Genomic DNA, 15,501 nt, shown 5'->3' with positions numbered 1-15,501 from the left:
TGTGCGTTCTGAATTGCACTTTCACTTAAGTAGATGTGTGTTTTTATGCTCAACTACTTTTGGAAAGAGGTTACGATTTTATAGCCAAACAGGAGGTCCATTCTGTTAACTTGTGTTGCCCTCTATTGTACACTTTACGACAGTTCTATATAGTTTCCTTTACGGCAACACACACGAGGATATATACGCATGCGCAGTGGGCACAGGTATTCAGATGTGATTTGTGGAGGGAACCGTGTTTACATGTTGAGCCGGTGTACAGTGAATAAACTAAACTTAACTAAACTAAATGAACGTTGTGTTTATTAAGTCCTAATCAACACATTCATTTAAGTTTGCTTTGAACCTCTTCTCCCCCCCCCCCCAACCTCGTGAATTGGAAATATCAGGTTGCACGCAATCTTTATCGAGCTACTAACATCTCCTCATAACAGCCTCAATTCTGAGTTTTGGGATTTCAATGATTATTAATTCTGGATTAATTAAAGGGACACTTATAATATGTGGTTTTAGATATTTTAGATTGTAGCAGTGAGCCCGGTGTCTCTGATGTCATGGACACTGGGCTCACTTCCTTCCTGGACTACATGTCTCAGTAAGACAGCTCTCCCCCCTATCCACAAGGAGGAGCAGTGCACCAAAGAATTATGGGAATTGTAGTCCAGGAAGGTAGTGAGACCAGTGTCCATGACATCAGAGACAACAGGCTCACTGCTACAATCTAAAATATCTAAAACCACATATTACACACATAAATATCCCCAGGAAAGTGTTCTAAAGCTTCTAAACGTCATTAACATATATTTTTTTGCAAAAAGGGTCAAGTGTCCCTTTAATAGAAAACAAAAGACGAGAATTCTCATTTGTCACAGGCGGTTTTAAACTCTATATAGGAGAAATCTCGAACCCGTCATATACTGTGTTAAACTGTGACGGGCGATCACATGGTCCAATCTGCAGCCTTGTCTGTTAAGAAAAAGGAATTGTGATATAAATAAATATCCACTGGCTAAAAAAAACCCACTGGCTGCGAATTTCTCTATGGAAACAGCAAAAGTGGACAGCATTGATTCAGGATGTGTTTACAATCTTTATGCAGCTTGACCAGTCATACAATCTCTGACAACACAGCAGCACCGACAACAACAACAACAACATGCAAAAGAGGGAACAGTCCACACAGTGACCGTAAGCATGTGTCTGCATACATCTGCAGCACTGTATCGTGACACGACAGGTCCAACAGCGGCCGCTCACCAAATGTGTGACAGTTCTAGGATCGGTAGCTTTGATTTGGTGAAGAATTCCTTCGCTGCAGAACCTGGAACACGCAAAGCGTTGAATGAGAAATCTGTCACGCTGGTTTCAAATGTGTGTGTGTGTGTGTGTGCGTGTGTGTGTGCGTGTGTGTGTGTGTGTTAGTGAGTGAGTGAGTGCATGCGTGCTCCCTCACCAGGTATAAAGCCATTCAGGTCCGGCTGGATGGTTTTGAACTGATTGATATAATACTGCCTCTGTTCATCTGTAATCTTCCATGGATCGTCGTAGCCACTGGACTGTCGCTGGATTTCATTGGTCGTCGTCGCCGACGCCACCGTTCGTATCGTTGTGCTCTCCTACAGAAAGCCACATGGCACATTTAGAGCAAGGGGGAGGGGTATATAAGAACAGAACACACACACAACTCAATCCTTATCCTTGTCATTATTTTAATAATATAATAAGTCATATTATGCCTGTTCTGTCTGACTACAGCTTCAACTGAAAATATTTGAAAGGGATAGTGATATGTAATCTCTTCAGGGTGCCGCTGCTAAATATTGTGCAATGCTCATATTATACACCTTACAGGAACTACAGAAAGCTCTTTGAGATCAGATTAGAAGGACGAGAAAACACAGTACGACACTGGGCCATGATTGCATGAGATACATTGCATGAGCCATTCACATGCCTCTCAAGTGATTCTCTCTCCAGGTAAGTGGAAGAACAGCACGGCAGAGAGAGACCGCGATAAGGGCAACACACAGAGACAGAGAGACAGTTGAGAGGGGTAGAGGGTAGGGTTGGGATTCGGAACCGGGTCCATTTCAAGAGCCGGTTCCATAGTTTTTTTATTAACGGTTCCCCAAACGGTTCTCATCAGTCGTCATTTAGCTCCGCTGTGTCTGTGCATGCATGCAAGGAGAGCCTGGGGTGACGTCACCCCACCTACATGAGTGAGTGGGGTCGGGGAGGATACGCCCACTGTTCTGTGCATTCCGCGACCAGTCACCACCACGGAGCGAGCGCGACAGTTTGTCCAAAGTGAGAGATCTCCAAAGTGTGGTTAACAAAGAGGGAAATGACTGAGGCCGAGTACGCAAAGTGCAATAAATGCGATGCCATAGTTCCCTGCAAAGGTTGTTGCAACTTGTACCAGTTGCACCACGTCCACATTGAGGAAACATCTCAACCGCAGCTCCACCACAGCCGGCAGGGGACGAGGATGATGCAAGGCTGGTTCACTTTCCCCAGGCTAGTAACGTTAGAAAATAAAAACTACTAACTTCTACAGAGCTTTTCATTAGGCATATTGTACAACTGTTGTTAATGGTGTTCATTTAGAACGCCAACGACTCGACGTCTTTCTGTCTGATATTTTTTAAATCACGTTAACTATAGAGCCAAATCAAAAATTGTCTGCACTTATTTTTTACAACTGCTTTTGATTTGGCTCTAAATTAATCGTGTGACTGTTGAGCCCAACCTTTAGGTGCATTATATACCTCCATAGATTGATTACTATAAACAGTTTGCAGAAAAAAAGCACAGGAACGTATCCTACAGTTCACTACAAGGTCTGCTAAGATTAAATTAATCTGAACATTAAAGACATTTAACATTTGTCACCACAACAATATCATTATTGCAATGTGTACTGTATATTTAATATACAGTACAAATTGCAATATACAGTACAAATTGCAACAATGATATTGTTGTGGTGGCTAGCTGGTGGTGAAGTTTAAATAATAGTGCCACCTCATAATTGTAAAGTGCATTTTCAATAATTGAATTTGTGTTTATGTACTTGGTTAGGTTAGTTATAAGATAAGCATAATCTATGTCAGAAAAAAGGGGGAAAAATTATATTAGGAACCGTTAAGGGAACCGTTAGGAACCGGAACCATTAAGGAACCGTTAAAATCCTAACGAATCCCAACCCTAGTAGAGGGCTGCCGCAGATGGTGTAATGCTATGCTACCTGGACTGACGATGGATGCATGGTTGGGAGTGTGCTGGATGGGGGGGTGTCCGCTGTGAAACTGACCCAGCTCTCCTGAACCGGAAGAGGGGGCGAATGGGCCGACCACATTCCATCACCAGGCACTGGTCCTGCACAGAATATCAAGTAAACATATTGTACTTCAACATTGAATTTGTGTATGTATTACAGCAACAGCTCAGAACCTCTGCCTGATGACCAAAATCCTAATGGGAACACCCATTTAGGCTAGGGGTTAAGATCTTACTCTTCCAATTCGATCCCCGTTACGAAAACATGCCACTCGGGTGCTGTTGGAGCCTCTGAACTGCCCTACTATTTGTGTCATTGAGCAAGACACTTCCCTTATCTGCTCCTGATGAGCCTTGCCTTGGTTGCAAAGGTAGTAGCAAAATTACCTTCCGAGACATCTGATGACATCTAAATGTAAGGGCACCGCTAACTCAGCGTATGAGTAGTACGTCTTGGGTGCGGTACGTTGTAAATAGTGGGAGCTGGTGGTGGGGGTCTAGCCAGCGCATTGTTTGTAACAGGGACAGACACTGACAATAAGCCTCTCCCGAACTACTACAACACTTGTGGACAGACACGATTTTTCCAAACAATTTTACTGTTCTTTGTTGAAAGCGGGTACTGTGTTTTTATGTACGTGTACAGGTGTAGGTGTTTGTACCAGTTTGAGTTTCTCTGAAATGCGTCCACACTGCTCCACTGGCGGTAAGCACCGGCTGTCTGTCTGCGTTGCCGCCACTGGCCTGCCTCTTGTGTTTCCTCCACGAGTGAGGCGAGGTGGGAGGAGAATGGTGAGGAGACACGACTGGAGACGTGGAGTCAGGCTGAAGACAACACCACAAGTCAGAAACGACATGCACAGGCAATTTGCCAATGTGGGATTAATAAAGCACATTTTTGGCATATGTAAATTATCTTAATCTCACATTTCTAATGAGTACAGTGAGGCTCATAAGACCGTAAGAAAACCAATACCTGGGAAAAGGAGGAAAAGGTCGACATGACAATTGACGTATTACAGCTATATAGCAGCAGGAAAGTTAAAGAGGAAACGTATGCTACTAAAATCACACACATTTCAGTATTTGAACGCCACTCTCCAATAACAGGCTCCTCTGTTCTCACTGAAAATAGACAACTAGGCTATTGATAAATGGTGTGTATATACTGTATATGTGTGTTAGAATTTCTCTAAATTAACATTTCTCAACCAGTGGATTGTGTTCCAAAAATGGGCTGCCATCAAACCACACTAGAATGATAGCCTTGTGTCAACTGGATGGCTGACCTGTGACTCAATGGTAGGTGCCATGGGCTGGATGACCTCGTGAACAGGAACTGCAGAGGATGTGGGTGGAGGTCTGGGGGTCTGGGGGACCCTGGCAGGAGGCCTGGGGATGACCTCAGAGGTCGAGTAGAGCCCCTGTCTGTCCGCGTCCTGGTACAGAGCGGCGTGACGTGCCTCCGCCTCGTTCTTTCCCACCACAAACCTGGGCAGTGGCAGGTCTTTGACTACAGAAGGGAAACCAGACATGGGATTATAGTATAGAAATCTTGGTGTTTTTCAGACATGCCATGTTGGCAGTAAAGGCTAAAAAAAAAAATTAGGGATCATCAATTGCAAGTAGAGCCCGATGTCAGATTTATTTTGGTCCAATACCGATACCGATTTTGGGGAGACACCACCACACCGAATCGCTGATACGACGCCGATGATTTGGACTGATTTAATCGATTAAAATAATACAAAATAAAATGTAAAAACTTCTAAACTTTAAATATATATATATATACACATATACATATATATATATATACATACATACATACATACACATATATACACACATGTATATATTTAAAGTGTGTGTGTGCGCAAGTTAAAGGACAACTTTAGTTTTTTTCAACCAAGGTTCATGTTTTAGGTTATTATTAGAGAAAGTATAAGACGAGTGTTAATTTTCTTTCATTTGCTGCTTTCTTTCGTTTTAGGGATTTTAGCTCTTTTTGACAGGGGGGCGGGGGCATTCGAGCATGGGGCTAAATATGTATTTTTTTACCAAATTTGATGGTGATTTATTTATTTATTATTTACTATAGTCCTAATAAACCCCAGCTAATTACATCTGGCCACAGAAGATCACAGGATCTACTGGATGTGAAGGTAGCCTACTGGGGGAAGGCTTATACTGTGTGTATAGGCTCAATATGTCAGTTTGTCACATTCAATGGATCCTGTGATCTTTTGTGGCCAGATGTAATTTCCTGGGGTTTATTAGGACTATAGCAAATAATAAAAAAATAAATCGCCAAAATATTTTGTAAAAAAATACATATTTAGCCCCATGCTCGAATGCCCCCACCCCCCTGTCAAAAACTGCTAAAATCAACCAAAACGAAAGAAAGCAGCAAATGAAAGAAAATGAACACTCATCTTTTACTTTCTCTAATAACAGCCTAAAACATGAACCTTGGTTGAAAAAAACTAAAGTTGTCCTTTAACAATAGAATACAACATTGAGAACAAAAATGTTTTGGCCATAAGGCTTTTATTTCAAAATGAACCCCGACTCTGAAGTCATACAGCATTGAATGTAAACATACACATGTGCAATATCATAATATCTTATTCTTTTCATAAAAATAAAATAATCTGTATTCTGCATTCTCATCCAACTCAGCAGCATTGAACATGTTTTAATTTTAAAGAATTGAAAAGTAAAACCCTTTAGCAGTTTGGCAGCTGGGGCACCATAACAACAGTTCTCAGTCTCCATTTACTAAGCTGCATTACAAGAAAATTATTAAGTTTAATGAAAAAACTAAACAACATGTTGCCGTTTGCCAGCTTAGGTCAACTATTCTTTTTCAAGTGAATTACTACTTTCTCAAGTGAACTAGTACTGCCACTCAAGCAGTGGCAGATGAGATAATACAGGAAACCGTGCTTTTCAGCATTGTTATACACTACACAAATGCACCTTGCAATAATACATTACAGTAATTTATTTGACACAATGGCATTATTTATTCGGTATTTTATTCGTGCTTGGTAATAGGAATTAGGCCGGGGATAGGCTATGTGTGCAACAAGTGAATAGCAAAACGTGTTGTTACTTTGTATAAAATAACGAAGTCAGTTAACATGACGATCAATGATAATGATGGATATTAATTCATATATATAAAGTTTTCAATCAATATAATTAATTATGTGCACAACGAGGTCACTGACTAACTGCTGCTTTTTCATGCCAAACCTTTCAGGTATCAATTCCTATTGCTTGCTGGATAATACGAGTCTCGTAATTTAGGGGTTATGCTGTGTCTTGTCTAGTTTATGCATTTGTATTTGTCGTTGAACAAAATGTCTGGATTTTAGCTGAATAAACAAACTACTGAAGTTTGTACCGTGTTGGTGTCAGGCGTGGGACTAGCCCATTTTGGGACCCTCGGTTACCTTTTCTGAATTTTGGACGGCGGTACCCTAGGGTCCTTCCAAAGTTATTCCACTCTCCATAGGACGCAGATTTACCTACTGTCCGTTCACGGACACCCGCTTGAGTGTTGGTGAGATGTTTCAAAGATGCATACAGCAGCAGTAGGAGACAGCAGAAACATGTGCGTTGACGTTAAGTATTTTCAATCTTTTTTGGAAGGATGTTTGATTAACTTTGTTAGGGAAAAGTAAAAGTAAATGTTACATTAAGTAAGGAGTTGCTTACAGTCATTTGTGAAAGGTGGACTTCGTCCACATCAGTGTGTGTGTACAAGTGTACAAGTGTGTGAGAGTGAATAGAATTTATTCTAATGTAGATTTTTTTATGACTATGAGTATAGGTGAAGTAGGTACAAGGTCTTTGCTTTTGCGACAGTAGGTCTCCTACAACAGTAAGTTAGTCCTATATCGGACCCATGGTGACGCTATACATTGGCTATAATTCTTGAACTGTACACGCTTCCTCACACAATTGCGTGTATCAAAGAAGAAGAAAAAAGATTGTGCTGCAAGCTGCTTCCACAGTCCATTATAATTACAGCTACTCAGAAGCATATGACCTGCACGAGTGATGTACATCCAAGTGCCAGCAAAATTCATACTTGAATCCGTCATCTGTGAATCTATAAAGCATACAGTATATAAGCAAAATGACTAAAATGTAGTATATCTACATACAAGGTAGAAGCGCAATTTATACATACAGTAAATACTAAATAGCTGAAATAATAATGTGCATGTCAAAAATGTACATTCTCAGTTGACTTGGGTTTTTGGGTCATTTTCTGTATCAGGAATGATTTGGGGGATCTGAAGTTGTGAATGTTATTTCTAGTTTGCAGATTGGATTTGTTGCTTATGGTAGGGGTAGCCAGTTAATTAAGGGAGAATAAAAGAAAACCCATCTGTCCTGGAAGGTGGGTGGTAACTAGTGAGATGGCTTGGAGTGCATCTTAGTAATTGGAATATGCCCTGGCAGTGATGATTTAGCACTAGCAGGAACATTTCTTCTGAACAGGTTACCATGCCACATAATCACTGTACTTTATACGCGTGAATCTATTTTGCGTCCGAGCATAGACATGGTAACGCCCCGTCTGCCTCTGATTGGCCTACCGACACTGCCCGTCTTGTAACACACACTGACAATGTGTTTTAATTATCCACCTTATTTACAGTTTCATAGTGCATTACCGTATATAAAGAAAAGCGGTGCAGCACAGCAGCAGTAGTGTGAAGTGAAGTTGGTCCGATGCCAATCTCAATTTTGGAGAGTTCTAGACCACAGATTGATGTTTTGTCCGATACTTGTCAAAAGGTACATGTTAACAAATTAACATAAGCAAATAAATACAAGAAACCCAACTAACTTGATAGAAAACAATAAGCCCAATGCAAAAGGTTTTCAAAAAGTGACGTGTTGTGATCCGCTATTTGATAAAACAATAATAACAATAAATAATTGCCGATACCCCAAAAACTCAAATAATGGCTGACATAACAGCCAAAGTGATATTTCAGTCGGAGTCTAGTCAGTGTCAAGTAGTCAGCCTAGTGGAGAGGTGCCATGCCATAGGTCTGATCTCCAGGATCACTCACTTGGAGAGAGAAGACAAGGTGTCACACTGACAGAAATGACAGATGGAGAAAGAGTGATGCTTCAGGGGTCAGGCAGGACGGACAAGCTTTCACAGAAATCCTGGCCAGGCTTTGACCTTGGCCATTTATCTGGAAGGTCTTTCTGAAAGGCATCAAACCATCCTACAACAACAACAACAACAACGGTGCCTGCAGTACAAGAACAGACATTTGACTTGACTGCCACTAACCCATACAGTAACTGTATGTATGATAAGAGTCATCAGATAATAAAAGAATCACACTTGAGTGAAGCGAGGGGTGCTCTCATCATCACATTCCTTACTCAGCCAATCAAATCATCACATTCCGCGGGGGGTACTGTTTTAACTCATTTAGGCCTTAGGCTGATTCTAAAAACGTTTTCTAAATCCTTACAAAAACTATATTTATTTAAAATTAGTTGCTATATACTGTGCATAGCAACAACAACCCCAAAATAGGTTCCCGTCTTGAAAGGTAACAAACGTTAACAAAAATGCAAATATTTTTTTCTTTTCAGGCTTTAAACAAATGTAAACACAATTCAAGTTCACATAAAGGTAAATATGACTCCATAAACACAGAGCGTCTGGATTTCTTTCGAAATAGGAGCTCGGGGTGCCGGGGCAGATATGTCAGCTTTTACTCTGAAAGCCCCCCCCCCCCCTTCCGTAATTCCGTTCTGTACAAAAACCGGGAGGCATAATTGCTTGCTTATGATTATGATAAAGTCTCTCTAGAAGCATTAAAGGGGGTGTCAGTGATTTCAGTCAAAAACCCGTTTTTGCCTTGGGACACAAGCTTTCATCCAATCAGGATAGAGAACAAAAACGAAACCTACGGTTTTTTGACCCCCAGGGGTTAACTGGGGACAGGGAGGAACTCCTTATACAGTATGGTCAGCACACTCTATAGTAGAGAGGATTATCACAACAAAACAAAAAAATAAGTGATATTTGAATTAAGTGAAATCACTGACTCTACCTTTAATATTCTAAACGAGAGGCATGTTGAAGTCAAAAATGAAGACAGAAGTATGCCCATCTGGTCAAAACCTTGGAGAGCTCCCTAGATTAGGAGATACGAGCCGTAAACCAAGGTATATTAAATGGAGGTAAAGTCACCAACGTCATTTTCGCTATCACGCTATTCCAGACGGCAGATTCGTCACACCATGGGAGCCAAACTGCACCCAGAAGTTCGGCAGAATGCACTGGAGTCAATGAGAGCTTAGTGAGAGCTCAGTGACCAGCTCATGAACAAACACTATTTCTGAATGACAGATCTTTTGTAAAGCAATCACTTCTGGCAAATAACAGAAGACAATTTTATAGAGGTATCTAAAGAGCAAAAAGTATATTTCCGTGACAAGTATCGCGAGACTGCCCACCGTTTCCTTTCTGGCAGCCAAATATCGCGATATCCCCGGAACAGAAACGATACCGGCTGCTGTTTAAATCCTCAAATAATGTACTGTGCACATCGAAAAGTAAGTGATTACAAAACAACCTGTGATATGTCTTCTTATATATGCCTGAACCGATTATATGACACAGGTCTCAATGGTTCATAAATAATTGTTATGAGCTGGTCAAGCTTGCTCCATTCACTGCGTTGTATTCATGTAACTTCTGGTGTGAGATTTGGCTCCCATTAAAGTGTCATGGCGCAGCACTGTCACGTGACCATGTCACTTCCTTTTCTAATCTACCTTGCCGTAAACAAGGAAGTGAACAGCAGCGTGCATGCACAAATTAGCAAGTAGTATGGTGCAGAAGGAGAGGCCAACCCAAAAAAAAGGGGGGAAATAATCTGATTTATCAATGAAAAGGCGCTATGACGTGTGTACATGTACACGTCCGCTGGATCCATCAGTTGTATTTCATATGACATTTCCACAGTCCTACGGTCTGAATGTGTTAAGAAATGCCAATACGATCAACATATTTGACCTTTTAAAAGAATACCACTATAATCACATAATGTAAGAGTAGCAATGACACTAAGACTGTTTGACCAGAAACTCTCACCACCCAACAGATTAGTTTCCGTGGTTCAAAACAAAAGTAGCGTTTAATAGGCTGTGCCTATATTGGTGTGAGGAAGTGGTTCTGTGTCTGTGCTTCCTTTTTGACTTGTCACTTTTTTTGGATGTTCTGCAGTGCGCTCAGTGTTTCAGAATACACAAACACCTTTGTGTAATATGATTATATGCGCCACCGCCTACGACATCTTCCCCTTAGGTTTAAATGCTTTAACTTTTGTTAAAGTTTAACAAAATCAACACCAAAAGTAAACAATAAAACAGTTAGGGCCTGAATGGAGCACAAACTTCTCCAATGTCTCAAACTGTCAACCACCTAATATCAAAAAATTAGGCTATCAAATGGGAGGAAATAATAAAGGGTGATCTATGCTAGTTGCAAGGCGGTGTGAGGTGTCATACACTGAAAATAGAAAATGTACACGTCCACAATGTGTCGCAATGTGAGGCATTGTGACTTGTAGATCGGCTACTTTGGGTGCGCGACCAAGTATAATCGGCCCTTAAGCCAAAATAGCACTCAAATAACATGTGCGTGCTTCAGAGGGTGTCTGACAATTTCAGTGAAGTACAATGTCACGTCGTTCAACTACTTTCAAAACAATGTGATTCACAGGCCTGAAACATGTCCATACTGTATCTGGTTACTGTAACTGCATAGCCCGTTCTCCTCAAAATGCACAAAACCTGAAGCCATTAATTGCTTGTATGAAGCATTTTGATGGTGCAGAAGCTGGTGCAGAAAACTCTGAAAAGAAGGACATAGCTGAGACTTTGTATGAAGCATAAGATTCCAGTAGATACACAAGTAATGTGTACGTTCAATATGTAGGAAGCCCTTTTGACCCGTTGTATTTTTGTGCAGTAAGGGCTTCTGACAGGAAAGAAGAACAGGATAGAAAGACTTATGAAGTAGCTCTGCATGCTTGATTGATTGATAAAATGATATATCACAGGATGATTATGAGTCTATGATGATCTCTCCTCATGTAATCACCAGTAAGACACGCAAACGCGGGAAACGAACGCAGCTGAGACCCTGCCGATCATGTCTGTCTGTCTGTGTGTCTGTCCCGCTGTTACTGTATATGTGGACCTGGCCCCTTTTGTGCCCATATATGGAGCTGAGTGGACCTGGCCCCTTTTGTGCCCATATATGGAGCTGAGTGATTGCTGATGCAACACACTCCATATTTGGATAGCGGGACAGACACACAGACAGACAGACACACAGACAGACATGATCTGCTAGGTCTCATAGTAAGTGCTCACTGCGTTCGCAACTAATCACTGATTATGTTACACTGCTAATTGTGCATTCATAGCACACGTTTCTGTTTAGTTTCATCCCAATCATGGATTTGGATCGCCACCTCCTCCTGTGGCCATGAGGTGCTGAATGAATCTCTTGTGTTGTTAAGCAGTGGGTTGCAGTTTTACATCTTTACAAATGTGTGTCTTATCATATGCTGTGACTTAAGATGTTGGTTATTCAGCATAAGTAACGACAGGCTTTTTGTGCACGTGTACACTACATTGTCTTCATAATAAATCAATAGTACCCTACACTACAGAAGATGTGTGGAATGTCCTGAGAGTGCGACCCGATCGCATTCACTCAGTACTAAAACAAATGAACATGACAGACCACCTTGTGCAGAACGATTATCCACCATGCAGCTGCCAACAGGTTCAACTTAGGGGTGTCCAACCAATAGCCGTTAGCCGTTAAGAAATTTGGTAACCGACAACATTAACGGCTAATGGTTAACCGATCACCCGCTGTGATATCGGGGAGAAAGCGAGAGTAAATGCATGTTATAATTTGGCGTAACCATATGGACTATTTTGTGGTCTCGAAACACAAGCACATAGCTCAACGCATTCTGAGCTTGTAGATCCGAAGATCGTCTATTAGGCTACTGGGAAAGTGTGTGCATCACAGTGCATGTGTTCACGATAACGCACGTAACGTTGTGGCTGCCAATTCCCCCATCCGGGTGGACCCTAACTCTATGGGGTGGACTGGGACTTGAACAACTCTGTTGGAGGAACTTGGAGCCGGCTATTTGTCTTTTTTTAATGGATAAAAATAGCCATTTTTTTCCTTAACAGTTAATTAGCCGGCAAGGCCTGACGGGTAACCGGTTAATAAAATGTCTCCATTTGGCCAGCCCTAGTTCAATGTCTTCTTCAGGGCATGGCTATCAAGCCTGTCCCAATGGGACCCCTCTTCTCTATACTTAATGGTACGTTGAATATAGCGAAAATAGCAAATCTATAAGCTTGGACAGAACTACAGATCTGCTACTTTTACCAAATGTTCACATATTTTCCGCAAATGTTTGCTTATTAAGCCCAGAATAGTGATGCATAGAGTCTATGCATCACTATTCTGGGCGTAATAAGCAAACATTGTCAGTCGGTCAAACTACATGAACCATAATGCTATGGTCTATGCCATAGACCATAGCATTATGGTTATGGTTCATTATTGTGGTCATTTTTTCGTCATTAAATGGCACTGTGTTAGTCTTTTTTAAGTTATAAATAAACAACAATAACAAGCCTATTACTGAGGTCAACACTTACCTGAGTTGAGGCTTTCCACCCTGAGGGGCAGTCCAGACTGGGCAACGGCAATTAGTTTCAACGCAATATAGAACTGGCTCCTCCCAAAGTGACCCAGCCGAGTGGCACCACACAGCTCTGTGATCTGAACACAACCAAGGGGCAATGTTTAATGGCATTGAACTCATCAGGAACCACATTGTTTCTAATTCTAATGTTCCATTAGTAGATTTTGGACCAGGAAAAGAATAGGGACACTCCGACTGTTAATAGAATAAACAAAGAACAGAGAAGAATTGAATCAAGCAGAGTAGTATGCACCATTTACCATCTTGATTATATTGTATATACTGGTAGGTCAAACAGTGGGGTCACAAGATCTGGGTCCTCAAAGTCATCATCAAACAGGTGCCAAATGTCTAAACTGGGAAAGCTAACCAAACACGTTTATTAAAGACTTCAACAGAAACTATGAAGTTTGAACACTGCATCTATAATATCATGGACATATAGACACTCCAGTCCACACCAGTGGACCTATTCAAAACATGAAAATTGTATGCATGCAAAGGAACCATATGAACTGATGTCACATGAATCAATTAAAATTACAATCTGAGTGCAATACGTTCCCAGTTTTGCTCATTAAGCCAGACTAGATAAATCTGACCTCACTAATTGTGTCACACTTGACCTCATGTTGAGTAAGCTCCATGTAAAGTTCCACACACAATTGCCTACTAATAATGAGACAGCTGCCCCTATGGTCAGTATGTGCCTATGTGGACACCAGACAGATCACTAGAAATAAAAGTAACATTAGAAACACAGTGCCTGGTAGATTTGGGTGAATGGAAAGATTTTCTGCTGATCCAATACTTCATTTCAAGCCTTTGCAGACACATAACTAACTGTGTGTGTGTGTGTGTGTGTGTGTGTGTGTGTGTGTGTGTGTGTGTGTGTCCAGCAGTGATTCGCCTACAGTTTGGGAGTTAAAGATTACAACAGCTCTTCACTGTTCCACACAGCTCCCCTTGTTGACCTTGAAAAGGATGCTGACTCACAAACAGCAAATATTGGCCAGCTAAGGCCAGGAGTCACGAGAATGGGTTGCTAGTGCTACAGTTGGTCTACTCTGGTTGCACACACCTCATGGAAAAGACTGGACCAGGAGAACGATAGAATAGAATAATTTGTGGCATTACTACAAAACCATGTACTTAAACAAGGTTAGAAGCATAATTGAGTTTTACCAGTGATGTCTGAGTTTGACCAGTACAGTATGATAACTGGATTTATCTTTACAAGAAACTGGTTTGTGGCTCTGTCTGAAATGGTAGTGGTACACAACCACACTGGACTGGACACTAAAGAGTGAGCAGGGAGAAGTAGTGGGGTGACATTAGGAATGTCCCGTTATGTCTAGAGCCGCACATGATCCCCAAGTGCCATTAAAGGTGTGACACTCATGACACCTTGTTAAGGTGTCAGTTTAAAAGAATAAACCAAACCTTCAACAAAAAGGTGGCTTTGGGTAAGCTAGCACTAGCCACAAGAAGGTGTGTCTGTCTTGCTACGCCACATAGCTAACTTACATGGTAGCGTATAACTGTATGGCTGGCTGGCGTTCTGACAGCCCAGCGTGTCTGGAAAATATTCCAGTGCAGCCTGTTCTACTGGGTTTGTTCTCACTAGTATTCTCTCAGTCAGTGTCACAGTTTATAATATGTAAGTTGCTACTGTTAGCTCACCTGCAGGACAACTTCGCTGGGTAACTGGGCCGCCCGGAAAAGGTCAAGAACTCTCCCGTTAGAAGCCACTTTCTTGGTGTTGTCCGTGTCGCAGTAGATGAACAGGTCCGAGTAGTACTTCTGTTCCACGTCGCTCAACGTTAGACTTTCCATCGTAGCAACTCCGATCAGACCCGGACTGGTGCGATTTATCGATCAGCTCTCCTTGGTCACAGTGCGCTGGTGCTGGATCCAAATATGGGCGAGACTTCAGGATCCCAAACTCAGCTGGTGTGAACCAAACCAGCTAACGTCAATGTGTGTTAGCGTGTGCCACTGCCCCGTCTGTGGAGTTTTCTGCTCCGCGTTTAGGATAAGAGACCCTCGCAATATCTGCACGTTTACGCGGAGGCCTGGACGTTATACGCTTCCATGCAGTTAAATAATGACTTAACTTGTGCAGCCAACAGCTGGCTAGTACAGTGCAGCTAGCTAGTAGCTAGCTTGAATCAAAGTCAGCGGTGCTGGCTAACAAGCAAGTCCCCCAAAGTGCGTCCGTCTTTCCTCAGCCCTGGACGTGTAGTAAATCGCTAAACCTCACCCGATACTACAACTACTTGTTCGTGTTCCGTAGCGGGACTGCGTTTCTGCGACTCGCTGGAAACCAATTCCCCCACAGCACCGTTTTAGAAGTAAAGTTTCAGGGTGTTTAGGTTCCTTCTTCTTCCAGCAGTCAGAGCCGCCATTCCTCTGTCTA

The 15,501-nt window shown here is 41.8% G+C and overlaps 1 protein-coding gene across 3 annotated transcripts in view; it reads right to left on the bottom strand.

The window, feature by feature from the left end:
- reps1 (RALBP1 associated Eps domain containing 1) overlaps positions 1-15,501 on the bottom strand; it is a 26,307-nt gene extending 10,806 nt beyond the window's left edge. For 2 of the 3 annotated variants that reach the window (XM_080791618.1, XM_080791620.1), the window contains exons 1-7: positions 14,766-15,501; positions 13,036-13,159; positions 4,569-4,792; positions 3,942-4,104; positions 3,248-3,378; positions 1,454-1,616; positions 1,258-1,321 (exon numbers count right to left, since the gene is read on the bottom strand). In XM_080791618.1, the coding sequence (XP_080647744.1) occupies positions 1,258-1,321; positions 1,454-1,616; positions 3,248-3,378; positions 3,942-4,104; positions 4,569-4,792; positions 13,036-13,159; positions 14,766-14,918 (1,022 nt within the window). In that variant the 5' untranslated portion in view covers positions 14,919-15,501. The remainder of the gene's footprint in view (positions 1-1,257; positions 1,322-1,453; positions 1,617-3,247; positions 3,379-3,941; positions 4,105-4,568; positions 4,793-13,035; positions 13,160-14,765) is intronic. The other variant, XM_080791619.1, reaches the window with a different exon arrangement.

The sequence above is a fragment of the Protomyctophum bolini genome (genome assembly GCF_963924005.1).
Source record: "Protomyctophum bolini genome assembly, chromosome: 19".
Lineage (NCBI taxonomy): Eukaryota > Metazoa > Chordata > Actinopteri > Myctophiformes > Myctophidae > Protomyctophum > Protomyctophum bolini.
Note: the sequence above shows the minus strand (reverse complement) of the source record. Positions and strands in the feature narration are given on the sequence as shown.